This window comes from Gymnoscopelus microlampas (genome assembly GCF_963454915.1).
Source record: "Gymnoscopelus microlampas genome assembly, chromosome: 13".
Classification (NCBI taxonomy): Eukaryota; Metazoa; Chordata; class Actinopteri; order Myctophiformes; family Myctophidae; genus Gymnoscopelus; species Gymnoscopelus microlampas.
The window spans coordinates 6,869,047-6,895,957 of NC_139950.1; the positions used below are offsets into that span (position 1 = coordinate 6,869,047).

Here is a 26,911-nt window from a genome sequence, read left to right on the forward strand (position 1 = left end):
AAGATTTTAAATAAATACATCAGCTCTACAAGCTCACAACACATTGCATTTGCAACACATTGTGAGATTGCAGATTGGCTATTTTGGACAACCACTGGTAGCTTGTAGATCGGACCCCACTTTGAGGACAACTGGTATAGTGGTTCTCTATTTTCATGCTAAAGGCCCCCCAAATTGATATGCATTTACTAACTATTTGGCCACAGACCCCCATCAGAAAAGATTGTGTGCCGTAGGCCTAAGAGAAGATATGTCAAGATGTTTTTTCCAAATCTTTGAATAGCTAGTGAAATATAAAATAAGGAGTTTAACACAGTATATTAACTCAAGCAAGCAACTTCCACTTGTAGTTGAGTAATATTTGACCGGGAGTATCTATACTTTGACTCAAGTTCTGGGCTTGAGTACTTTGCCACTCCTGGCATATATCATTACTGAAACACAAGGAAGACATGTATTGCCAAATCTAATATTAAAAGTCTCAGTGGAAGTGATTATGATGTTATGAATGAGCCAGTATGTCATCTTGACTTGAACTGCATAATAAGGCCACATCAGAGAAGCCAGTAATTCACTGCTGGGGCAGTTAGTTTGTGTGGAAAACCGCTCACTTAAGGGGTGGGAATTTTAATCCTCTGTTGTCTCAAAGCCTGGGCTCTGTCTACTGTGAGATGCTGTCATTGTACTCGGGACCTTATTACAGATGCACGGCCTGCCTCGACGTCCTTGGGGGAACGACAACGGGCCCTCTGTGCTGTGTGTGTGTGTGTGTGTGTGTGTGTGTGTGTGTGTGTGTGTGTGTGTGTGTGTGTGTGTGTGTGTGTGTGTGTGTGTGTGTGTGTGTGTGTGTGTGTGTGTGTGTGTGTGTGTGTGTGTGTGTGTGTGTGTGCGCTGGAGAGAGTGGGCACCTCAGAGTGGCTGCTGTGGGCCTGCCAAATGGACATGCATGCGTCTCAGACAGTGTCTGAGCGATGCAGACCGCCTTCGCTGTGTCCAGGGGATTGGTTTCAGACGGACGGACGGACGGGGTGCGAGTGTGAGTGTTTGAAATGTGCAGGCGGTTGGACACAGGTCATTTCTTGCCCTATTTGCTCGCAAAAGAGGCCCTTTAACTCACTGGTTCTCAAACGTTTTCATGTCAAGGACCCCCAAAATGATATGTATTTGGCCGCGGACCCCCCATCTCAAAAATGTTTGTTCCTGGGGCCCCCAGAAGCCAGAAGCAAAGATTTGAGTTACAAATGTTCGCTTAAAAAATATATATTATATATATAATGTGTGCAAAGATTTGCACACATTTTAAAGTGGCTAAAATGATGAATCTAATTTGACTGGGGACCCCCTGCTATCCCCCCTAAGGACCCCTGGGGGTCCTTAGGGGGAACGAGAACCTCGAGAACCAATGCTTTAACCTCACAATAAAAATGACCCCAAAAACAGCACAACCACAACCAGCACAACCTCAGGCTGTGCCTGATGTGACCAGGTTTGGACTCGACTTTTCCTTGATCTTATATACCATGTGGATTTGACCGGTGAACAGGCATGTGTCGTGCACACACATATAGACATCAAAGGAGGTTTCAGCCCCTGCCCTTTTACCTGTCTGTATAGCAAGTGTCCTCTCCAGACCATGAATGCAGCATTTACGATGGTGAAAGAAATGCCAATGCCCCCTTTCCATGACTGCACCTGAAAGCAGCAATTCAAGAGAATTGCCTTTTCCGAACTCTCATGAACTTAGATGAACTGCATTTTATGTTGAAAGAATTGCCCACTGTGTGTAGAAATCCATGCCATACATACGTCACATCTAAAGGCTTGATTATACTTATTTGAGAGTGGCATCGCACACCCGAAAGAAGCATGTACAAGATTGTCTATTTTCGCCAAAAGTGTCCTTTTCATAGATGTCAGCCCCTGCCCCCGACATTCTCTGCACGTCCCTGCCGGTGAAAGTTACTGCCCTAATAGGCCTATATCATTCCATGTGAACCTGACAATGCGTAGATACTCTTTTACTTTTACTTGCTGCTAATGTGGACCTACCGACGTGTCGCCACCTTTCACCTCATACTGTACGTATAAGGTGTACTGTTTCACGCTTGGAGACACAAAAAGGGGAGTTGTTTCACCTCTTTGACCTTGACCATTCAATGGGAGAAACTTAACTAACAAACTAAAACTGGAAACTATTGTGTTTTGACAAAATAACTAAAACTAACCAAGATCATAGAGAAAATGCCCCTAGCTTTAGTCTTTGTCAAACATCTTTAAGTAGCAAAAATAGCCCTCCCAGTCAGATTGAAAATGTGTTCAAATCTTTGTGTGTGTGTGTCTGTGTGTGTGTGTGTGTGTGTGTGTGGTCCCTGGAACAAAATATTTTGAGATGGGGGAGTCTGCGGCCAAATACATACAGGCCAATTTTGGGGGTCCTTGACATGAAAAAGTTTGAGCACCGCTGATATAGCAACATTCAGAAATTTCAGAAAACTGAAACCTTTTCAGGGCCCAAAATAATCATATTTGAACTGGGGACCCCCCAAAATATTCATATTTGAACTGGGGACGCCCCCAAAATATTCATATTTGAACTGGGGACCCCCCCAAAATATTCATATTTGAACTGGGGACCCCCCAAAATATTCATATTTGAACTGGGGACCCCCCCAAAATAATCATATTTGAACTGGGGACCCCCCACCCTGACAAGCACGAATTGTAGGAGTTGAGGCATTACATTTAGTTTTACTCTATAGACTCTAAAATACGAATTGTTAAAATTCTTCAAGCTCACAATGTTCGTAGAATGCACTGTGAGCTTGTAGATGTGCAATTTTGGATGTTTTTGGAATAGGGGTTAAGTGGTTAAAAGTGGGATACAGTATGTAGGGTACTCCCGTATTGCAAGTGGTGTAGGCCATTAATTACACCGTTTAATTCCCTTACTGGCAGCACATTTTGATCAGTGTGTGTGTGTGTTATCTTCTATCATTCTGCTTGGATGGAGTCGTCAATCCGCTGGTACTTGATGGGCTCATCCAAGGTCCCAACGTTCCACTCAGCAGAGCATGACACACATGATATACTATACTTCCACACAGGAATGGAGAGTATTAGATTACATGATTATACTTCCACGCAGCAGTGGAGAGTAACAGATTACAGGTACAAAGGTAACTGTTATAGACACGTTTGATTTCTTTCAGCCCTGTATCTCCCCCGTCCTCAAGAGGCCTTGCCTTTTGCCTGGCCATGATCGGTTCTTAACTTGTTTTTGCCTGGTTAAAATAATATATGAATACGTTAATATGTTGCATTTCTCAAAATACAGTGTAGATTATGGTCCCAGGTCAAAAAGAAAAAATCATAAAAAAAAAATCTCCATGAATTCAATGCTTCATGGGGTGTGTAATTGATAGAAAACAATTATTGTTTGGGGTTAACTATACCTTTATACCATTAAAACCGGGAAAGCATCTGTCATTTTAGATTTTAGCGTTGGCTATTCAAAACTAGCAGATATACAAGCTCACAGCTTTGTGCCGTGAGCTTGTACATCTACTATTTTTGAACATGTTTGAACAATCTTGAAAGTGTGAGAACTGCTGATTTAGAAGGCATTAGTAGAATCGGTCTTAATGGGTTTGAGAAGCAGCTGTGTTTTTCAGCAGCATAGTGTAGCTCACTACAGTAGCATCATTACTTTGGATGAGATCCAGAGAGAGGATGAAGTATAAAAATGAAGATGCACGCACACACACTGACATGACCCAGGTTGTGTGTGGGATGGGAACAATGAACAGCACCATGACCTTGCTTTTCATGCAATGACTCATCTTAACGGCAAAAAAAACAGGACTCTTAGGATTAATTATCCTTTAGAGCAAATATGGTTTGTAGTATGTTCTGAATTTAACCAGAATAACCATTTAAACCCTATATAGTGTACAAGCTCACAACTCAACAAATGAGCTTGTAGATCTGCTATTTATATCACTTGGTGGCAACACATAGAAAAGTGGTTCTCAACCCTTTCAAGCCGTGAACCCCTAAAATAATCATATTTGAACTGGGGGCCCCATAAAATGATCATATTTGAATTGGGGACCCCACACCCTGACAAGCACTTGGAATGTATTAGTTGAGGCATTACATTTTGTTTGACTCTGTTCCACAGATAATAGTGAAAATAGCCGATCTGCAACCAGGTTGTAGATCGGCTATTTAAAAAAAAAAAAAAAAAAAGTCTTATGTGTGACAATTTAGCCAATGTCTGAACAGTTTTATAGTTAATTTGTTGAATACTTTTGATGCAGTAATGGTATTGTTTTCTTTTCCTTCTTTTAGTTTTCTATCAAATGTTCAAAAGTAAAGTGACAGACATAAATGGAAAGACAAACTTAATTTATTAGATCAAACCTCAATAGATATTATTACGACACTTTAAAAGTTTTTTTTGCAACAAGAGCTGTGCATTTAAAAAAAGAAAAGGATAAAATACAAAAGAGAATTTATGGCAACCACCTTACTGTAGACATAACAGCATAACCTTACAGTAGACGCAACACCATAACGTCGCTCTCGGGCAGAAACCTCGTATCTCCATATTTCAACTCGTTTTGTCAGAAATTGGTTTTTCGGCATGACAAAAACTGTAGGACCTACAGATCTACCAGCTCACAACGTGTCGCAATGCACTTAAATTTAAGTCAAAGTGGTCAAGTCTCTCTGGATTTGATACATTCTAAAATGAGCTTGTGACTAAATAACTACAATGAGTCCATTGGAACACAGGTTCTTTTGTTTCCCCCCTCCTCCCCAATTTCCTGAAAAGTAACACTTTTGGTCATACAAGGTTTCCACCCGACAGCGACCATAAGCCCTTGCATGTCCTAGCAAAAATCACTTCAAAGACAAATATCACAGCCGACATACATACAGAACACACCTACACACATTGCATACGTAGTTATTTCAAAACTGACCTTTAAGTTAAATAAATCTGTTCAGACTCAGAGTATATATATAAATCATAAATAAACTGAGTGTACTGTATTTTCCCCATAAAGACTATTTCATTATTATTACAGTGATGCCAGTATGTGAGTGTGTGTGCCCGTGTAAAGGCCAATTTACGCTTTTAGCGACAATTGCCGACCGGCGCGTCGCACTGTGGAATGACGTCAAAACAACACAGAATGCGTCGCAAAGGAGTACCTCTGGCGACAGTGTGGCGTACCTCTGGAAGAATGAAAAGTTGCCGACGACTCATAAAATGTTGCACACCGTGATTGATTGGGAGGATGCACGAGACTACATCCACTTCCCTCGTTTACGCTTCGTGGCAACGCTGTCATGTCGGCGAGTTGCAGACAATATGAATGCTCAACACTCAGAAAGTTGTGACACGTAGGTGCAACGTGTAGGTCGACACTTGCTGGTCAAAGCGTGAATTGGCCTTGAGAAGAAACGGGCACGAGGAAGAGGTGCTCAATATAAAAATCTTGATGAAAAGACAACGTAAACACTTCATAACAAAAGACAAAAAAACTGAGATAAACGTCCAAGCCCCTCCCACCCCAAAAAATGAAAGGACAAACATTTATATAAATATGAGAATTCTAAAGTGCATCTCTCAAAGACTTGTCGCATGAAAAGTGACCTGCAGTCCTATTCAAAATTTGAAAATAAGTGACAAACGAAAAAAAAAACTAAACGTAAGTTTAAAAACGTGCAATTAGACATAATTTTCTTCAACATTACCTTATGTACATGCACACATTGAAGGTGTTTTTTTTTTGCTATGGGAAAAGATCAAGGTAGCCGCAAAAACGTAATTAAAAGAGTAGTTCACCCAAAAAAACTTTTGGGGTGAACTACCTCTCCAAATGTTTTTTTTTTTCACATTGTCCAGAGGTAAAGGCTACTCGGGCCTGTGCTGTTTCTGCATTTGTAGATCTCTTGTTGTCGGTTTCACACTTGGCTTTTCAGAGTATACGTTTATGAATTAGAAGTTTTATAAGCAAACTTGGGTGATAAAAAAAAAAAAGCACACAGCGGTGAATAAATGTTCTTTTTCATCTTTCATTTGTACGTTAACTTGTGAGTTAAGTTTTTTTTTTGTTGGGTTGTAAGATCGGAGACTGAGGTCTGTGTAGTCTAAGATCACAGGTTCTCAACGTCCGGTCCGGGGACCATCAGAGGTCCAAAACGGACACTTAACGGGTCTGTAAACTCCCGACTCCAAAGAGTATACAGATAGAACCAAATTGAAACCCTTACCGATTTGTAACTCAAAAGTGTAAAATGTAACCAAAATGGACCCATACGGGCCCCTCTAACTCAAGAGAGCGTGCAAATGGAACCAAATGGACCCTCATTTGCATGCTCTCGAAGTTAAATAACGAGGATTGTACAGTGTAGACTGTAGGTCCCAGAGATAACAAAACAGTATCGCATGGGGTGGGGTCCGCGTGGCCTGATGAGGTACAACCTGGGGGGTCATGGAGGTTAAAAAAGGGTCTAGATTTTGGGCAGTTTGGGGGTGCTGATGATGGGGTTGCTCTCCTGGAGGAAGCGGCGTCCTGCGCTCTTATAGTCGTAGGTGCAGTCGTGGGTCTCAGCATAGCGGTGCGTAGCACAGAAGTTGTGGGCGCACCTGAAGAAACGTAGCAGAAACACACATTTTGGTAATTATTGCATGCAGGATTTTTTTTTCTCTCCTTTAAAAAAAAAAAAGAGTAGCCAATACACATTTTTTACCCACATTGGACAGAAATGGGGCCCCTTCCTTGCTTCCTTCACAGGTGTTACCAATGACACTAATGAAGGCTCTGTTCCATTTAGTGTAGCACAGTGGTTCTCAAACTTTTTAATTTCAAGGACCCCCATAACTCAAATGGAACCAAATGGACCCGGAAGGGTCCATTTGGTTCCATTTGTACACTCTCAGAGTTACACCCTCTCAAGGAACCATGAGGGTCCTTGGACCACACTTTGAGAACCACTAGTATTTCTAGTGAGCCAACATGCACAATATCAGCACCCTGACTCTGTTTGACCAGAATGGAACAGAGCCTTCATTAGTATCATTGGTAACACCTGTGAAGGATTTTTCTCCAAAATGGCTGCTGTGCATATGCCAATTATTTTCTCCCCACACACACATTTCTGTGTGTTGTCACTGATATACAGTATGTGTCATAAATATATTATATGTATGACACATTGACAGAGAACCAATATTAACCAACAGGAAATTGTCCTGGCCGGCTATTTTGGCCATTCCCTGTGTTACTGAAGGAAAACATCGGCCTTAACACACTCATATATGGTCAATGGCTGCCATTATATCAACCGGATTCATACTTTATGATGTCAAGACCTGCTGTTTTGCCATAAACACAATGAAAAATGAATATGTCCACAGAGGGTAGTGGCTACAAAGCAGAACGTTAATGCTGTGCACACTAGCAGCTACAAACAGGCTACAAGTCATTTTCCATGGAAGTCAGGGACATGAAAATACAAAATGACGCCCGACACTTGTCGCTGTGTGATGAGCTATAAAACTAACGCTGAGCTGGCTTTAAAAAAAGGTCAGTGCCAAAGACAGAGTGAAGCATCCTTACTGTAAATCATGCGTTTTAGTTTCACCATTTGCGGAACCCCTTCTCTCTCCGCCTTCAAATGGGGGGAAAACGTATTCGTTCCCAGTTTTTCTTACCCAAGCCTTTATTTTTCCCTCTATATTTTTCTTGCCGTGTTGCTTGTTGAAAAGCCCGATAGTGCCACTGTGGGAACAGCCCCTCCAGGTTATGGGAGCGAAACAGCCGATGCGATCCATCCTCCCGAGCGATGGGATGGGATTTGAAACAGCAGAGGGGAGCTTAACTACATCTCCAAAACGTGAGTAAATATGGGCTTGGCTTTCCCCAGTTGGCAGGAATTGAAGGACAGAATGGGAATAAAGAATTGAGGCCAAGTTGGCCTGTTTTCTGTTGGACTTTATGAGTCATGTTTACAACCAACAAGGTGCAGAATAATATCAAATGTACTTGTAACCACTTAAAAACTCTACACACTTCATTGGGTCATGTCCCCCAGGCCCCCTTCTTTTCCCCCCTCTATACCAAATCTCTTAGCTGAAAATATAGTTAAAACTTAACCCAGAATAGGGCTTTCGTTCTCATTCGTGATCGCAGTTCCTAATTGCTAACTGCTCGCGATTAAAATGATGAATCCAGCGGCGGGCAGCCAGTACAGTGAAGTCAAGTTGACGCTTTTATAGCATTTAAATGAACAGTTGCACACAGTTGCATCAGGCCTTACTGTGGGAGCCCCCAGAGGGAGCGGCAGGTGTCACAAACTGACAATGTGATGGGGGGCAAAGCTTTGATAAAGCTAAAACCCTTGACACCTATGAGACAACGAGTAAACGGCAGATAATGTTTGGAAGATGAACCAAGCGATGACAGGGGAAAGCCCAAGGACAGTTAAGGTAGTGTAAGTGATATGTTTGTGGTTGAAACAAAATGTTTTTTTGTGAAAAAGTTCTATATTGTGATAGTGTTTGTCCAGTAACAGTGGTCTCCCTGTCTCTCCAGTGGTCTAATACACAGTAACACATTTTCAGGTGGGTTGCCAGTTACATCCAATCATGAGGGAGAACCCATTCATCAGATTCAATTTTTGTTGCGTTGTAAGCATTTCGCTGAATGTTAGACCCAGTAAAAGGCTACTATGTGATGTACCTGCACTCATAGCTGGTGGCCAGGCCGGTCTTTTTGCCACAGAGGAAGCAATGCTTTGAGCTCTTCTTCTTGCCGCCCATGGGAGCCTTGACTGGAGGTAGGTGGTAGGTTGGAGTGCCTGCGAGCAAAGGAAGAAAACAATACGTTTCATTTACAGACATGGCAATGATCCACACACTGACAAACCTGATTGTGGCGATAAATCTTACACGCCGCTGATATCTCACAAATGGCCGACTTAATGGCAGTTTTATTGGGTACCATTTGAAAGAGTCTTAAAGAAAAACAACGTTTTCGGCGTAGCTCCCTATCTGCTACCATTATGTTCACGGCTCATAAAACACAGCTCATTTTGAAAAGTCATTACGACAGTAGCTCACGTCAGCCTCTCGCTACGCCACGGCGATCTGGTACATGGATGCAGTGGTGGAAAGTAACTAAGTACATTTACTCAAGTACTGTACTCAAGCACAGTTTTGGAGGTATGTTATCTTTACTTAGTGTTTACGTTTTTCGATACTTTGCAGATTTAGATTTCAAAACATACGTACATTGCTTGTAGTTCTGCTATGTTTTGAACATATTTGAGGTACTTTAAGTACATTTTGATGCCAATACTTTTTGCACTATTACTCAAGTCACATTTTGAATACAGTACCACTTTTACTTGTAATAGTGTGTTTTTATATTGAGGGTAATGGAGTGTTTTCATATCGAGGTATTAGCTTATTTTACTTAAGTAAAACATCTTGGTATTAACATATTCACTGCCAGGGGTTTTCTAAAACAGGCTGTAGCTTCTGCCAGCATTTTTAAGCATTCTGACTAATCTTTCGAGAACCACAGAATATTTATCTCCAGTATTATCGATCCCCTGATGGTTGCTAATCACGGAGGGTTTCACTGCTCTTCGGTGAAAAACAAAAAAAATGTCATTGCGACCTTCCGTTCGATGGTTATACACCGTTGAAAATGGCACGTTTCGCCAAAAATACATAGTAAAAACACAGGAGCCGAAATACAGAATATTTCCCAAATACTTTAAGCAGGAAGTGAATGGAGCAGTACATTTTTTGGATCATATTATCTCCTGGTTCTGAGTGAAAAACATTTTTTTACATTTTTTTTTATGACAGATCTCCGTCAATGGCAGGGAATGTGTTAAGAATATCTAATATAAAATATCGAAGAGAAACCATTTCTTTCTCGTAAATAAATGCCCTACTGTCATACTATAGTGTCACACAAAGGGAGCAAAAATAGGAGATCTACAAGCTCAAAACACGTCACAGCTTTGCAGTAGATTGTGTCCTGGTTGGGTGTAGATGGATGTATGTATGCATGTGTCCTGGTTGGGTGTAGATGGATGTATGTATGCATGCATGTGTCCTGGTTGGGTGTAGAACTGTAGATGGATGTATGCATGTGTCCTGGTTGGGTGTAGATGGATGTATGCATGTGTCCTAGTTGGCTTTATGGAGCGTGCTGACGGGAGAATAACGGAGCAGATAAAAGGGAACTTGCTCAAAGGCAGCGGGGCATGGGATTGGATTTAGTTTCAGACGTGTTGTTGTATCCTCTGTAATGTTGTGATAAAAACACACACAGCATCTCTGGGCAAACACTGTCTGAAGCAGAGACACAATCAACGACAATGGACATGACCAGAGATTCTATAGATTACTTTTTCAATTCATTTTATTTTGCATTGTTTTATATATCAACGAATCAACGCAAACACATTCTAATAGATTTAGAAATGTATTATATCAATTCCACTGATCAACCCCTAAACATGAGCTCAAATCAGAGTGAATCTGGCCGTGGATATTTTCCAAACCTAAAACACTTCATACGATATTACTTCGTTTCCCCATTATCGCCCAGCTCTAAATCACTGTTAATTGATTTTTAATTGATTAGATTTGGCTAAGACTGGCATCTAAAGTTTGCAGAAGTGGTTTGCTTTGAACAAAATGCCTCAAATCATGAACGCAGTATCCAATTGCTGTGAAAGGCCAACAAAGAAATGCCATCCTTTTCACAATGGCCTAATATAGCTCCACCAGGAGGCCGATGTTTGCAAAACTTTTGTTTTTAAATTACTCATTCTCTGCACATTGTCCAAACATCACACATTATGTCTTGTCATGTGATCAAGACGAACCCGTCAAGATTTTTGGCAATAAATTCATCAACATAAATCCCTCAACTTCTACAGATTCCACTCACCTCTATAATGACTGAATTTCAAACATTACTGGCCCACAATTACCTACCTGACCTGGCGGAGACATGTGCTCCGAGGAGTACTTTTTCTAGTTATATCCTGTTTTTGTTTTCTCTCCTTACTCAACACAACAAAATGATGGGCGCCGACCCACTTCTTTACACCTGTAAACCTGTGATGTGACAACAAAGCTGATTCTAATTAAGCTTTAATGAGAAGAGTGTGGCGTCTTCAGTGAACTTTTATTATCACGTTAAATACTTAAAACCTTGGAGGCACTCTGCTCTGCTGTACAAGTTAGTGCTCATCTGCTCTGCTCATACAACATGCATTGCTTCCCTTCTGTGAGTGATGTGTCCTTATGTCAGAGCAGTTCTACTGATGTGCGTGCACTCTGGCGCTGCTAATCCCTGGTCAACTGTCGTCTTTTTCTCAGAACATGTATTTTCAGCTCCACAGCTCATAAAAATCAGCACTCGTGGAATACCACCGACCCTGACTGAAGGCATTCATTCTCCTCAAAGGCCTCAAGGCAAGAAAACTGCTAGTCATCTGCTAGTACTTATAACCATGTTCAACTTTGGTAGAACCAGGGTTTATGTACTGTAGCTACCTGGGCATGGGAGAACGTTCTACCTGGTTCTACTACCATGACGATCAATAATATCTGGACTTACAGTTAAGTCAAAATATTGTGGTGATGATGTGATTGTCATCTTGTGATCAGAGGTAATAAGAAGACAAGTCTTCCATTCATGTTAAATTACCTGATGTTAGTTCTCTAGAGACTTCTAGAGTCTTGTTTTATACATTGGCCAATCCACTTTGTTTGCGTCCGTTTTGTGCTGAAACCCTCATACTGAGACCTTACAACGAGAGTGAATGGAAGTATGGAACCACTACTTTTCGATCCTGGGGTATGTTATGTCTGGGTAGTTGAGTTGGTAGAGCACTCGCCTTTGGACCACAAGGTTCTGGGTTCGATCACGGGCATATCGCCAACTCAGCGTATGAGTGGGAAGGCTTTTGTGGTAAGTCGTGTGGTAAGTACTAGCCGATGGTAGATGTTGCACTCCACCTCAGCAATCCATCTCCCAGGGGTCTAGCACATAGAAAAGGGGATAGCCTCCTTCTTTCTCTGCTGATACCAACAATGAACCTCTCTGGGCTAATTACTTAACCGTACATCCACACTGAAGAGACAGCGGGATGTTGTGACTTAAGGAATGTATCGTTCTGAATAACAAACTAAGCTGAATAGAGTTCAGCCACCGTCCATGCTTGGCATGCTACCATCATTACTTTACTTGGCTGTGTTTATGGAACATCATCAACCGCCTCCCGGTATTGCAAAGTAGTGCAACAAATGTTAGCAGGCTTGGTTGGCACTCAACTCTGTGCTGCTTGCTTATGGACTTGCTGGTATCAACTGCTGTCTTTCCTTGTTAATTCGCCTCAAATACGACATATCCCCAATTCCCCATACAGCATTCATGCTGGTTTCTGGACGTTGTAAACAAAAGTCAAGCCAAATCCTGCTAGGGGGAGACTGACAGAGGAAGCCCAATATTAACTGACTTTTGTCCAGAAAACCATCTCATATTTCTCTGGCTGTGCGCAAGTAGCTTCACTGGCTTCACTAGTAGAACAAGCGGCTTGTGTAAGACCACAAAATACAATAAAAACCCAATAAAAATAATCAACATCATGAATGTTGTGTTTTATTTTAAATGAACACATTAACCATTTTGAAATAATCACATGCATTAACGCATGGTACAGTGAGGGGCATGTGTGTATGTGTGGTAGTAGCACTCACCCAGTCTCCTTATTGAAGTGGACTGTCCCCCAGCTGATCCCAGACTGTTGGAGGCCTGACAACACAAGACAATAATATCACAATATTTACACTTTTATTTATTTTTAACACTTCCACCGCCAGAGGTTAATCTCATAATGTACTCACCAGTGCCAAACATTTTATTGTTGTTTTTTGTTTTTTTCACGTCGCCATAGACATTGTTAAAATCCGTAAGATTGAGCTGTGCACTGTTTGTATCCATCGCGGACATCTGCCTGGTTCGAGCAGTGAAGACCACGTGTCAAACGGGGCATCCATGTTGTCGTTAGAACGGTTTATGTTAAACAGTGATCACCGAGGAGAAAATGGAGTTTTAGTGTGCGCTTTAGAATGGAGGCCGACGGGATCGGCAAAACCGGATCGCAAATAGTTCCGTTTCCGGTGGTGTTACAATGAAATGGTCCGTGTCGAAAATTGAAAAAAGTTTTTTTTTTTTTCAAAAAAAAAAGGAAAAAGCACCCGGACCGTAGGGCTACGGTCTCGGCGCTTAACAGTTGGATTTAATGGACCGTAGGACTACGTTCTTGGCGGTTAATGTGTTAAAGAAAAATGTCAACTTAATGTTGATTTAGCTATACAAGCTGATGTTAATTTAGTTTCAAACATTAAAATCAACAGGACGTTGACGTTTGTATTTAACAAATAAGTGTCATACTGGGTTTTGTGATCTTATGCCGTATTATGTGCTAAAAGAGTAACTTGTAATGAAAGTCAAAGAGATTATTTTCATATTATTACTTTAATTTCTAATAAACGGAGCAAGATATCTGGCAAATATTTTGAGTTACGTCATGACAAGGTGACGTGTCATTGTGCTTTAGGTGAAGATGAAAGCGTGCAGCATTATAAAAGCCATGCTCAGTGCTCACCATGTAAGCAGCCGCTCCTCTGTGCAAGGGAGACATTTGTGTGACGAGGTCCTCCTGGAGGAGGTGTATGTTGGTGGGGATGGAGGAGTGGGCACCGGAGCCCAGGATGCCCGGTCCTGAGGCACTGGCAGTGGGCAGCGCCAACCCCAGTCTGAGGCCTTCCTCGCTGCTGCTGCTACCGCCGCCAACACCGCCTGCAGCCCTGGGGGTAGGCCTGGCACAGTTATTACATAGAAACGCAATTATTTTACATATTTGCAATTGTTTTTGGATAATGGTCACAATCGTTTCCATTCATCTATATAAATGAATTTGTTGAAAAATTGTGAAAATACACATTTTTTAAGTAAATGGCCCGTTTTGACCATAGTACATGATTGATTGTGATTATTGGTACAGGTCATTGACAGTCATTTATTTGTATAGAGGCTCTGTGTATTGTAAATATTTAAAGATATTTTTGGCCTTTTCTGCTTTTATTTAGATAGTACAGTATAAGGAGTGACAAGAAACAGGGAGAGACTGGGAGTGACACGATGCAAAGGTTGTCGTTCTCGGTAATCGAACCCGTGACTCGCTGTCAGGCTGCATTAGAGCCTATATGTGGTATGCGCTTTAACCACTAGGCCATCGCCACCCCTGGGCTCTGTATATGCAAGTTATTTGTCATATCTGTTTTATTTACAAAGCCTAAAAAAGGAATTGTTCAATGCCCAAAGGAACCCACAGAATTCAAGTAATTAATTGCACATTATTAGTACGACAATGAATTGTCGACCTAAATGTCATGATGTTGACCGATGGCCCTTACCTGGCGGAGGAGAGCGAGGCCAGGAACTGGCCGTTGCTGAGCGTTCCCAGGGGCTCCTTGCAGGCCTGGTTGGCCATCTTGGTGATGCCCCTGGCCTCGCTCTTGCAGATGACCTCCGACCTCTTGCCCGGCGAGTCCACCTTGACGCAGCGGAGTCGAGCGGGCCGAGGAGGCGAGGTGGTGGTCGAGGAGGTGGAGGCGGGCGGGCGAGGGGAAATGTTGCCTGGATTTAAAGGAGTGGCCAAGTGGGCAAACAGTTAAAATCAAACTAATCAATTTAATAGATTGTAAATTGTAATAATCAATCCCTATTTTGAGCATGTCATTTTAAGCCAAACATTTCAAAACAATTGCAAATATAGCTGATTTACAAGTTAACGTGTCGCAATGTGACCCGTTGTGGGCTTGTAGATCTGCCATTTAATATTTTTGCTCATGTGCAACGAATAATAAAGTAGGGCTTGAAGCGGTTAATCAATTTGTTATATAAAAAAATACATATATATTTTAAAAAGACTACACTTGTCGATTATTGGATTAGTGGAAAATGTAATCCATTGAATAATTGCATAGAAAACAATACCTGGACTGAGCAGCGTCGGGGGGTGTTGTGCTTTAACATGTGACCGTACTGAGGAGGACGAGGTGAAGTCGAAGTGCTGATGATGGAGCCCCCTGCTGGCCAGACACGGTGAGGCGCAGGAGGGCAACGGAGAGGGGGGGCTGATATGTAAAGAGCCGGTCCTGTCTGCGGTGGTCCCCAGGGTACACGTGCTGAGCAGGGAGGGGGCCGGGGCCAGCAGCTGGTGCTCAGTCCCAGGGGCCACCAGCGGCCCGAGGAGGCACCCCTCTTCCGCCTGCATGGTGCACACGTCCAGATTCAGAGGGTCCGAGAGCAGGTCCTCGTAGAGTGGGGGTCCGGGGGCCTGCGCCCCCAGAGGCTCCACCAGGCCGACAGAGGAGGGTTCCTCCCACAGCCCCAAGGCCAGTGCCTCCCCTCGGGACTCGGCCACATCGAAGGTCCCTGCAATTTACAATTTAGGCATTTAGCACAGTGGTTCTCAAATTGTTTTCATGTCAAGGACCCCCAAAAAAATATGTATTTGGCTGCGGACCCCCAGCTGAAAATATGTTGTGCCAGGAAGTTAACACCCATACAAGATTTGTGTTGTTAAAATGTGTCAAAAAATATAAAAGAATGTGTAAGAAATGTTTAACAACATTCATAGCCTATGTACATAGGGTTACATTGGTTTAACATATTTTCATGCTATAATAACTTATAATGCTGGGGACCCCCTGGAGCCCCCTCAAGGACCCCTGGGGGTCCCCAGAACCACTGATTTAGCAGATGCTCTTATCCAGACTAACAAGTGTGAGATCAGAAAGGTCTAGTGGCTCAGAGAAACTAGGATACCAGCTAAACAATGAACCTAGCATTTATCTAAACAATATCAGATATAAATAACAGTCTGTACATTTGAAACTATGGGATACCAGGTTAATCAACGAACCTAGCATCTGTCTAAATAACATTATGTACATTTCAAGCTACATGATACCAGGTAAACAATGTGCCCAGCATCCGTTTAAACAGCATAAGATCTAAATGACATTCCGTACATTTCTGGTGGAGGAAAAAAGAACAAACCTTCAGGCTGCCCTCTGGTGGCCAGGGGAGGAAGCTGCGGGTACACACAGTCCCTCATCAGCCTGGCTCCGCCCACATCCAGCCGAGACACTTTGGGAGGGGGGCGGGCGATGGGGGGACACACCTCCTCCCACGATGGCTCCTCCTCCTGCAGCATGTAACAGGAAGACGAGGCGGAGAAGGAGGGAGGGGCTCGCCTGGAGACGGACAGGTGAGTCGAGGAAGATGCAGAGGCGATGGCGGGAGGCTCTATGGGCTCGTGGTGGTCCCTGATTGGAGGTAGTTGTGTGCTTGAGCTCGAGTGGCGCGACTGGTTGACCAATGGGAGGGCGCGGAAGAGGCGGTGGTGATGATGGTGGTGGTGACGAGCGCCGGGGGGCGGGCCCAACGAGCCGCCACAGGGGTGCGGGCTGACGGGGGGGCGCGGCTTCAACTTAGCAGACTTCTTGGGCTGAGAGAGAGAAATACACACACGTTTTGTATTACTATACTACACACAGCGAATTGAGTCACGTTGTGAGCCTGTAGATTTTCATTTTATCTTGGAAAAATACATATATTTTGCAAAGTTCTAACAACTGAAATCTTCCCTTATGGGGGTCTGGTCCTGCACAAACTGTTGCCACTGAACTAAAAGCATATTTTTAATAAAAAACACTGTCCCGAGGCCAAATGTACTTTGTGATCCGTGGCCCTCCCTCCCTACCTTCTTGTTGAGGTTCATGTCCTCCATCTTAGCTTTGAGCAGCTTCATTTTATTCATGGTGATGTTGTTCTCCAGGCTGTGCTGGGCGGCTGCAGAAGTGTCCCCGACGTCATCGTCCTCTGTGTACACGTTATACACCGAGCCACCGCTACAAACAAAGAAAGGCAGTCTATTAGGCTATGGTCACACCTAACTTTGTGTTTGCCTATGTGGCTGTCTTTGCGTCTTTTTCAATGGGAACGGAGCTTTTTGTTGGCATTGCGGAGCTTTACTCGTGCCGCTTTGCTACACCTTGCGTTTATGCATTCTATGCGCCTCAAGTAGAGAAACAGTTGCTGCTTCAGTGCTTTTCCCGCTCTGGCCAATCGGATGAGTCGAAGGCCGACCGGCCTGGCAACGTCAAGACAGAAGGCTTTGTAAGCTGTAACCAGTTCATTAGTAAACAAAATGTATTTTCTGGTCGGGATACCAATTTCATCCAATCAGGAAGAGAGAACTCATAGAGGCTACAGGATAAACAAGTGAATTTGGAAGTGATGAAACCAGATAAAATTGGAAGTGGAACAATATCCTACTATCCTACTATAATTCTAGTAACCTCTGTCGTGGTGAGGCTGTCTGTAGTGGTGAAGCTACCCGGTTGTCCTCAGTGGCTGGAGCAAGCAATTGCTCTGATTTTGCACACAGCCATTGACCATTACCATCTTAACTTAACTATGAAGCCTGTTTTTGCATTTCATCAAATCTCAGCTTCTTATTAGCGTTTATGTGTGAAAGAATGTCAACTCCCGGGTTGCCAGATCATGTGCGCATATCCCCCCACGGATGCGTCGACCGGGTATGGTCTAGTAAATTTGAAGCTTATAAATTGGTTCTTGGTCCTGATTTAATGAAATTGGTGTCCCACCGGAAAATGTATTCTTTATTGAAGAGTTGAAGACGGGGAAACTCCTGTCACCCGACAACTTACGATTTAGGCATTTAGCAGATGCTCTTATCCAGAGCGACTTACACGCGTGAGATTAGAATAAGCAGAGTAAACATGAACTCTAGTCAACAAACAAGGTAATTAGACACGCAGGTAGAGAGAGAAGAGAGAACAGTACTGTATAGTGCCTCAAAGACACTAGGACACCAGGTAAACAATGAACCTCTAGCATCTGTCTAAATAACATTTGTTTTTCAAACAGTTGCGTTTGTCTCGATTCAAGTTTTTCTCTCGCTGTCAAGAGAAACAAATCTACCAAACAGAATCATGAGGAAACGGTGACCAAAATATATCTGCATAGTGGACTAGACAAAACCAGCCCGACTCCGCGACTGTAAAGGCTGACCTCAGAGATTCGGAGAGAGGGGTGAGCGTGCCGTCTCCTCGGTCCACCACGCGGAAGAAGTTGAGCTGGTCGCCGTCGCGGTACACCAGGAACGTGACCTGCTTGCTGGGCAGGGTCTTCTCCCAGCCCCCCTCCTCCCTGCTGCCCTCCATCAGCTCACTCACATCCTTGATGGGGTCCTCCACGGTCACTGACGGGGGGCACACAGACACAAGGTTACTAGGGTTGAGATCCTTTAGGATTTTAATCATTCCGGCCGCGGCGTCCTTAATGGTTCCCTTTAAAAGATTCATAGGTTTTACAAAAATCCATTCAAAAGGTAGGGTAAGTGATTTTCTTTGGTTAAAATAAGTTTTAAATAGCTCTATATTCTGATAGTACTCATTGCTATAGAGTGTCTGATCAGTAACAGGAGTCTCCATGTCTCTCCAGCTCTTTATAAAACCAATTTTATCCAATAAGCATAGAGAACTCAGTCAGGATACAGATCAAACAAGTGAAATTGGAAGTGATGACACTAAGAAATGAGCTGACAAAATGGGAACTGGAACACTATAAAAATTAAGCTGATAAATGGGTAATCTCTTCTGATTGGCTGAAATATTGTCACCTACCAAAAAATGTATTTTCTGTTTATTAAAGAGCTGGAGAGACAGGGAGACTCCTGTTACTGAACAAACACTCTATAGCAATGGTTACTAATCACAATATAGTGCTTTAACCTTTTAACAAAATACTTTTTGTTTTAACCAAAAAATATCACTTACCCTACCTTTAATTTTGGCCTTTGTTATAATTGTATAAACCTTACAGGTTTATTCTATTTTTTTTTACAAAATATTGGCCAAAACATGGCCAATCTAGGGCTCTCCACAACGGGGATGGGTACCCATAAATGTGCCATGGGGTCAGGCTGTAGTGGAGGTGAGTTTTTACCTCTCCTGGTGTTGATGGGGCCTCCCCTCATAGCCAAGACTAGCTTCAATGTGCAGCCCTCTGCAATGCTGCAACACACACACACACACACACACACACACACACACAATCAATACTAGACAACAAGGGGAACATTCGTCTACAACAGGGATACTCAGATGGCTTAACCTGAGGGCCACAGACTGTAACGGGGACCAGTTGATACAATTGTGGCCGTAATGGTGACACTGTATTTTGACAAATCAAACAGTGCTAAATGATCGTTATGAGATGGTAAAAAAAAGGGGAAACAAGCTAAATCATCTATCCATTTGGGGTTAAATTGACGTTTTTTGGCATCAGCCTTTCAGTGCTTGCAGCTGCTCATTGCTGCAAATGTAAATTGTAATTTGGGGTCAGTCTGGTGACTTGTGGTTCTGATGAGTGATATTAACCCATTAAAACTGGGAAAGCATGTCATTTTAGATTTTGGCAGCATAGGTTTTTCAGAAAACTGTTTGGATTTAGAGGGCATTTGTAGAATTGGCCTCAGGTCTTAATGGGTTAATCTAATGTAATACTGGATATGATTAATGTAAAAGCAATTTTATTAAATGTGATTAAAGGAATTTAATATAATACAACTGTAAATAAAGATAAGATCATAACTATGTATTATCTAATACACATAAATAATTGTATTTCTTTAATTGGTTGATAGGGGGCCAATGAAAATTCCGGACGTGGCCTGAGTTTGAGTCTACACCATTGGTTCTAAACTTCTTTGGCTTTAGTACCCCCTTTCTAAATGAGGGAAATAAAGGGGTTCCCAGCAAAATGAGGAACGGTTTAAACACTTTAACCCTTTGTTTTAGTACGTTGATATTCAAAAATAGCCAATCTAACAAGCTCTCACACACACGCTTTTAGATCTGGTGTTTTCAAAACATTCTGGAAACAATTTACAAATCTTGTCTCATGGGGAAGCCTGTGGCACAAAATCGTTTCAGATGGGGGGGGGGGGGTTCTTCAGCCAAATACATATCAACTTGGGGGTCCTTGCCATGAAAATGTTTGAGTACCACTGATTTAGGCCACATTTTCGTGTCAAGGACCCCCACATTTTTATGTTTTTCGCCACAGACCCCCATCTGCAAATGTTTTGTGCCAGATAACCCCAGAATTTACGACTTGTCAAACGTATAAAAAAATGCTTTCAAGATAAAAATAAATAGTTCAAAAATAGAAGTACACGGTCACAGTACGGCACAAAGTGACGCACTGTGAGCTTGTATAGCTGTTATTTTTTTATAGCCAATGTATGAAATATGTACAATAAAGGCCATTTAATCCTTTCCACAAGAGTACGTTGGTCATCCTTTTGCCATGTAACTTTGTCACCCAATGCTACCAAATAATTTTGGAATTTTACTCACTCCTTTTTGTTTTCTTTCTCCATTTCAATCATGTTAGACTCCTTCAAAACACACCCCCTGGTTCTGGTGACTGATATTGTCCTAATACGTCAGGGGTCTGTTTTTAGTTTTTCAATTACTGTTTTCATTAAACTGGTGAAGGTCACCTGTAGTCTTGAAGACAGTGAATTGTAACAACATTAATTAAGTGGTGAAGGTCACCTGTAGTCGTGAAGACAGTATTCATCATCCAGCTCCAGATTGTTCCAAATCAGGTGTTGCTGGGCAACAGGGATACCTTTAGAGACACAAACAGATAAAAGAAAACAAACGTTCAGACAGAGGGTTCCATATCACATAGATCAGTGGTTCTGAAACATTTTCATGTCAAGGATCCCCAAATGATGTATTTGGCCGCAGACCACCGCATCAAATATTTCATACCAGAGAAGATTTGTTGCATTAAAAAGCTTTCCAAATTGTTCCAGTTTTCACAAATGTTCAAATTGTTTCAAAAATAGTCGACCTACAAGCTTGCAAAGTGTTGCATCGCGACACGTTGTATAGCCTAAGCATAACATATGGTTAAAGTGATATTTATGCTTTGCTGGGGACACCCAGAACCCCTTCAAAGTCCCCAGGTGGTCCCCGGACCCCTCTTTGCGAGTGCCTGGCTGACATACAGTGGACCATGTGTTTGAAACAATAGTATCCTACAATCCAGCAAGGATGCCAAACACAACTCATTACTGCCCCCTAAAGGCAAAATAAACAGCTGTGAATAAATCAGGCTACACAAGACATTATGAATTAATTTAGTAACTGAGTTGGTTGTAATAAATGTTACATAGTTTTTGCCTTCTTTTCTCTTTCTCTTGTCTCCACCAGACTGTCACGATCATGAAATTTCAGTTGACAATGAATTGTTAAATTAAATTGTTAATGGACAACGGCTTGGAATTAATCATGTAAATATGACATTTTGGTTAATTGCGTCCGGATGTTTTTATACAAATAAATGGAAACGATTATGCAAAAATAATTACCATTAGCACAAATAAGTGCAATCAGGTGATTATTATGTAATAATTGTGACAGGCCTAGTCTCCACTCTGATAGCCTAAATAATGTTATTATTATAGAATTGCAGCTGTCAAATGTTATAGCTTTTATTAATGACAATACGTCTTCCCTTGGACACAATGGACACTTTAACTTTTTACCATTGCGCATAAAAGGTCAAATTTTGTTGCTTAAAATCATAACTTGCTTTCAGCCACTGTCTGTAATGTTTTGCTTCCGAGAATCACTATTGTAGCAGGACCTCATAGAAACACATTCAGAAAAACAAACAGCAACGGTCATTAGGTTTGTTTTTGAGCATGCAGCGATTCTTTGCAGAATGTGTCTATTTCCGCATCTGTGTCTATTTCAGCTTGAGACTGACACAAGTGCATAGTGAGATTTCAGATTGAGACGGGAGTCAGGACTGAGAAGACATGCCCAAAACAGGGATTGACTATAAATCGATTTTAATAAATTGATTTCTTTTTTTTAAACAATCGGTTAATTCAATTAGTTTGACTACTGCTGCACCCCTAGACTTGTATTTTGTTTACCTTCCAGTCTCTGTATCTTGGCCTTGACCGAGATGACGGCCTCGAAGGGCGACACGCGCAGCTCGAAGCAGGTGCCTGTCAGGGTCTCTATGAACAGCTCCATGGTCTCATAGAAGGGCAGCTTGTAGTGGAAGGTGCCCATGCTGTCGTCATTGTAGAACGGTGGCTCCTTCCTGTCGGCCATCTTGACGGAATGTGGGTGGGTGGGTGGTGGGGGGCTTGTGTGGGGGGGGGGGGGTTTCAGGTGTGAGTAGGAGTTGGGGGTCCGTCCCGGGAGGTGGCAGGGAGGGAGGCCGGGTGCTGATCACTGCCCTCACAGCGGCCACACATTGTGGACAATGACCACAGCTGTGGATAAAAGCATAGCGAAAACCAAAGAAATCGTTTACACACATATTATATACTGTATATCAACAGGGGGTCCGGCACCCCTAGGGGGTCCTCAGCTTTACTACAGCCTTTGTGTGATAGGAGCTTTCTTTTCTTTTTGTTTACATTAACCACTTGAATCCTAGCCACCATACTCTGTGGAACATTAGCCGAAAATAGCCTATCTACAAGCTCACAACAGCTCGCAGTGTCTACACCAAAGAGGTTTGGGGTAGAGGGGAAAAAGGAACAAACCCAATACAGAGCCATGGTCACGTTTACTAAGTAAATGCAAAGAAGCATTGTTAAAACAACATAGACTTCCGAACACAAATTTCTAATGTTTTGTTTTACACATCCCCCCCACGTAGGTAAAGAAGCTATACAGGGTATTTCCTTGACAACACAAACAGAATTGTGTCGTGTAACTAAAAGCGTTGCCAACCAGGCTCGAATAAACATTTCCTGAGTGCACACATGAAAACACACAAAGTTACACATTCCCAGTGACAGGTGAGCCAATGGAAAATTGTTTCCACACTCATCAGATATGTGTGCAAACTTTTCCATGAAACATTCAGTACTAATCAGTAGGTCATAAGAGCCTGGCCAAAATTCAAATTCAATTCTGATCAGGGGTGTTACTGTTGGCACAAAAACCTATCAAGAGTGTGGTTATACTGTACCCGACATCCATCCTAACAAGCACAACTGCACACTCTAGCCAGTGCAGTGGTTCTCAAACATTTCAGGGACCACACGTTTGGTATGGGTGCATTTCTCCTTTCCGACATGTCGCCTTTCCGACGTTGACGAACCCTATACCTAACCCTAACCCTAACCGCACGCGGAAGCCACTAGTCGGAGTGGTGAGATGTCGGAATGGAGAGTGAACACCGTTTGGTATGCATTAGGCCAGTGGTTCCCAAGCTGGGGGTCAGGACCCCCAGGGGGGTACCCAAATTATTTTTTGGGGGTCCCCAGTTGATTAGCTTAATGTGCTTAAGGGGCAACACTTGTTTTCTCACTCAACAGTAAACAAACCAACAGGCAATCATTGTGAAAATGCTCACACAACGCCTCAGTGCGAGGCGTTGTGTGAGCTTGTACTTCGACTATTTTCACAATATTTATCTATGGAATTGAGTCAAACCAAATGTAATGCCTACAATTACAATTGCTTGTCAGGGTGGGGGTCCCCAGTTCAGGGGGGGGGTGTATAAACCTTTAAGTATCCATTTGGTTCCTATTCCTAACTTTCAATAATTTTGTTAAGGAGCCCCTGGAAGCCCTTCAAGGACCCCTGCGGGTCCCTGGACCCCACTTTGAGAATCATAGCTCTAGTGTGTGACTGCACCCATCACAAGTTCACAAGAACAAAACAAGTCACCATTAATCAAGCCAAGTTGTTTAGATTAAAAAGAAAAGTCCACAACATGTAAGATAAAATCAGTTTTGTTATAATCCACCGCCAACAAACAGCAATATTGTCCACAATCCCATCCACAAAACACACAGCAGAATCCACACAATTATTTTAAAAGACATGTTCCCCTGTGGATCTTAGTGAGCACTGAAGGACTACTAACTAACATTTATATAAATGTATCAAATATGTTCATTCACAATGTCTAGATTAATTGGCTTGTTCGTTGAAGCCAATGGATGTGTTAGCAGCACAGTTAGCACACTGGGTATGTGGGGTCTGGGGACCCCCTGGGGTCCTTAAGGTCCCCAGTTAAATGAATAATAGGTAGTAACCAAATGCGGACCTGAGGTCTAACTCTGAGCCATATACAAATGGACCCGTCCCAGACAGCTGGATTTTACCTTGTACATTGGGGTAGCAGAGATAACAGTATCAAATGGGGGTCCGTGGCCTAATGCATATCAAACTGGTGGTCCTTGTTTGAAATGAAGACGTTTTAGAACAAATGATCGGGATTGATTGGCTTATTTTTTTGAAGCCAATGATTGTGTTTGCATACAGGGCCTTGGTAACAAAGACTGTTGTTGTGATAACCTAATTCTATAACTGCCCAAAATTAACACCCGTTTCTTCCCCATCAGGTCTGGACAACAAACCGGTTATAGTTACAACAGGAATGAATGGAGTTTCTAGCTAGCACACATCTTAGCATGCTACAACGGCTGCTAAAGAGTCACATCGACAATGCCATAATAAAACAATATGGCGGATCCGTTTGTCCCATACAATCTCAAACCTATAAATATAAACTGTACAAACCTAGCCGGCAGTCCTGTAATCATGTATATACGCACGCACAAGCAGGAGGACAACACAGCTAGCCGAGAAGGCTAAAGCTGCAAGCTAACGTTAGCCTGGTAGCCAACTACAACTCAAACAATGGCTACCAGTGTTGCCAGATTTTGCGAGAGAAATAAGCAACCAGGTCTATGAAAACAAGCCAAAAAGAAGCCACATGAGCACTCTCTCTAACCCTGTATACATTGGCTATTTGTAAAATAGCCGATCTACAAGGCTTGTTGATCTGCTGTAGATCTGCTATTTTCAGAGAAAAACCTGTATGGGGGTTGGGTCTACAAATATATATTAATTTGCGGGTCCTTTCCTTCACATGTTTAAGAACCACTGGTTTAAACAACATTGGGAAACAAGCCTAAATAAGCAACTACACTGAAGAAACAGGCCTAAAAAACCCACAACTACCAATATGTACAAGAACGAGCCCAAAGTCACTTATAATAAGCGGACTTGGCAACACTGAATGGCTACCTTTGCTGGTTGGCTGTGGCTAGCTGCTAAAAGCTAGCTTGATTCCCGTCCTTTAAATTCCTGCTTTTAAACGTTTGTCGTCGAAGGAATAATGCATGAAAGCGAGGTCCATTCCTAACGCGTTTCACGCTAATGAAAAGGCTAAAGACGCCAGGTTATTACTTGTTATGAAGCCGGTGAATTATTGGAATGTCTTGGATGTTTGTTGTTGGTAGAAGTCATCATCACACCTGTCAACTCAGGAGGAGGTTACAAAAAAAAAGAACCTTTGTGACGCCTCTTGATTGACGGGGAAAGGGGCCAATCTGCGTCGTCGTTTGCGAGGAAGGGAGTCCCGGGTTGACCAATGAGCATTGGCGGTGGGCGGGACATTAGGGGTCTCTGCTGCCTACTAGATAATATATTACAGTAAAAGAAATTACAAAAAAACCCACAATAAATAGAAAAAAATATTAAATAAACGTATTTAATTATTATTATTATTGCATTATTATTATTAATACTACTACTAATAATAATAATAATAAAACATTATAATATTATGATTAATATTAATATTATGATGATATGATTATGATTATTTTATCAAAGGCCTTCTTTCTATATTGTAGGTGCAGTGGTGTAAAGTAACCAAGTACATTTACTCAAGTACTGTACTTAAGTACAATTTTGAGGTACTTTTACTTTACTGGAGTATTTCCAATTTTCAGTACTTTTACTTCTACTCCACTACATCTCAGAGGAAAATATTGTACTTTTACTCCACTACAATTATTTGAAAACCTTAGTTACTAGTTACTTTGAAGATATAAATTATTATAAAACAAACATTAACCACTTCAGCCCTATTTTATAATCTGCTATTTTCAAACATTTTAGTACTTTTACTGTTGGTACTTTAAGTACATTTTGATTGCTAGTGTTTGGTCAGAAATGTGAGTCTTCCCTGTCTCTCCAGCTTTTTAGAAAACAGAAAATGTCCTGTTGTGAGAGTACTCACAACAGGATAAACAAGTGAAATTGTAAGTGATGACAAAGAAATGAGCAGAAGAAAATGGGCCTTGAACACAATACATTTTAATCTGATTGGCTGAAATTTTACCAGCTACCCACCTGAACATGTATGTTCTGTTTATTAGGGCCGGAGAAAATTGGAGACCCCTGTTATTGAACAAACACTGTATGATTACTAACCTTTGAACAAAACACCTTTTGTTTTAACTCCAAAATATCACTACCTTTGACTAAATTAATTCATCCACCACTCAAAGCCCATCACTAAAGTGGCACTATGTAACTTTTTTTTAATGAAAATTAAACATTTGTCCAATCTGTATGGTAGAGTATGTTAACACAATATAACTTATACTTTTGTATGTATTTTGTTTCTCTGCTCTTCTATTGAGACATTTAGATTGTGTCAAAGGTCATGTCTCACCTAGACACAGGATCTGACACAAATTTTGAATTTATCTCCCGAGGCAAGCAGGCAGGCTCTATTAGCTCAACGGTAAAAATGTCAGCATTTGTGAAGGAAACCAGGTTTAAATCCGGGGTAGAAGACTAAAGTTACAACGTGCAGCTTTAATATAGCATCAAACTGGCACAAAATATGTT

The 26,911-nt window shown here is 42.0% G+C and overlaps 2 protein-coding genes across 5 annotated transcripts in view; both read right to left on the reverse strand.

The window, feature by feature from the left end:
- Positions 1-26,911, reverse strand: part of selenou1a (selenoprotein U 1a) — a 310,703-nt gene that overhangs the window by 8,576 nt on the left and 275,216 nt on the right. The window lies entirely within an intron of this gene.
- On the reverse strand, positions 4,393-25,547 carry zfand4 (zinc finger, AN1-type domain 4). 4 transcript variants are annotated; one of them, XM_084075369.1, is made up of 13 exons: positions 25,457-25,547; positions 22,168-22,515; positions 20,771-20,846; positions 19,155-19,222; positions 18,219-18,408; positions 16,885-17,032; positions 16,179-16,629; positions 15,111-15,551; positions 14,528-14,750; positions 13,717-13,918; positions 12,806-12,860; positions 8,757-8,874; positions 4,393-6,661 (listed from the first exon to the last, which is right to left on the reverse strand). In XM_084075369.1, the coding sequence occupies exons 2-13, from the start codon at positions 22,349-22,351 to the stop codon at positions 6,526-6,528; spliced, it is 2,292 nt and encodes a 763-aa protein (XP_083931495.1). In that variant the 5' UTR covers positions 22,352-22,515; positions 25,457-25,547; the 3' UTR covers positions 4,393-6,525. The 4 variants fall into 4 exon arrangements, with proteins under 4 accessions (XP_083931495.1, XP_083931492.1, XP_083931494.1 ...); XM_084075366.1 differs by having other exon boundaries at positions 13,717-13,930; XM_084075368.1 differs by lacking the exon at positions 25,457-25,547 and adding an exon at positions 25,295-25,450 and having other exon boundaries at positions 13,717-13,930.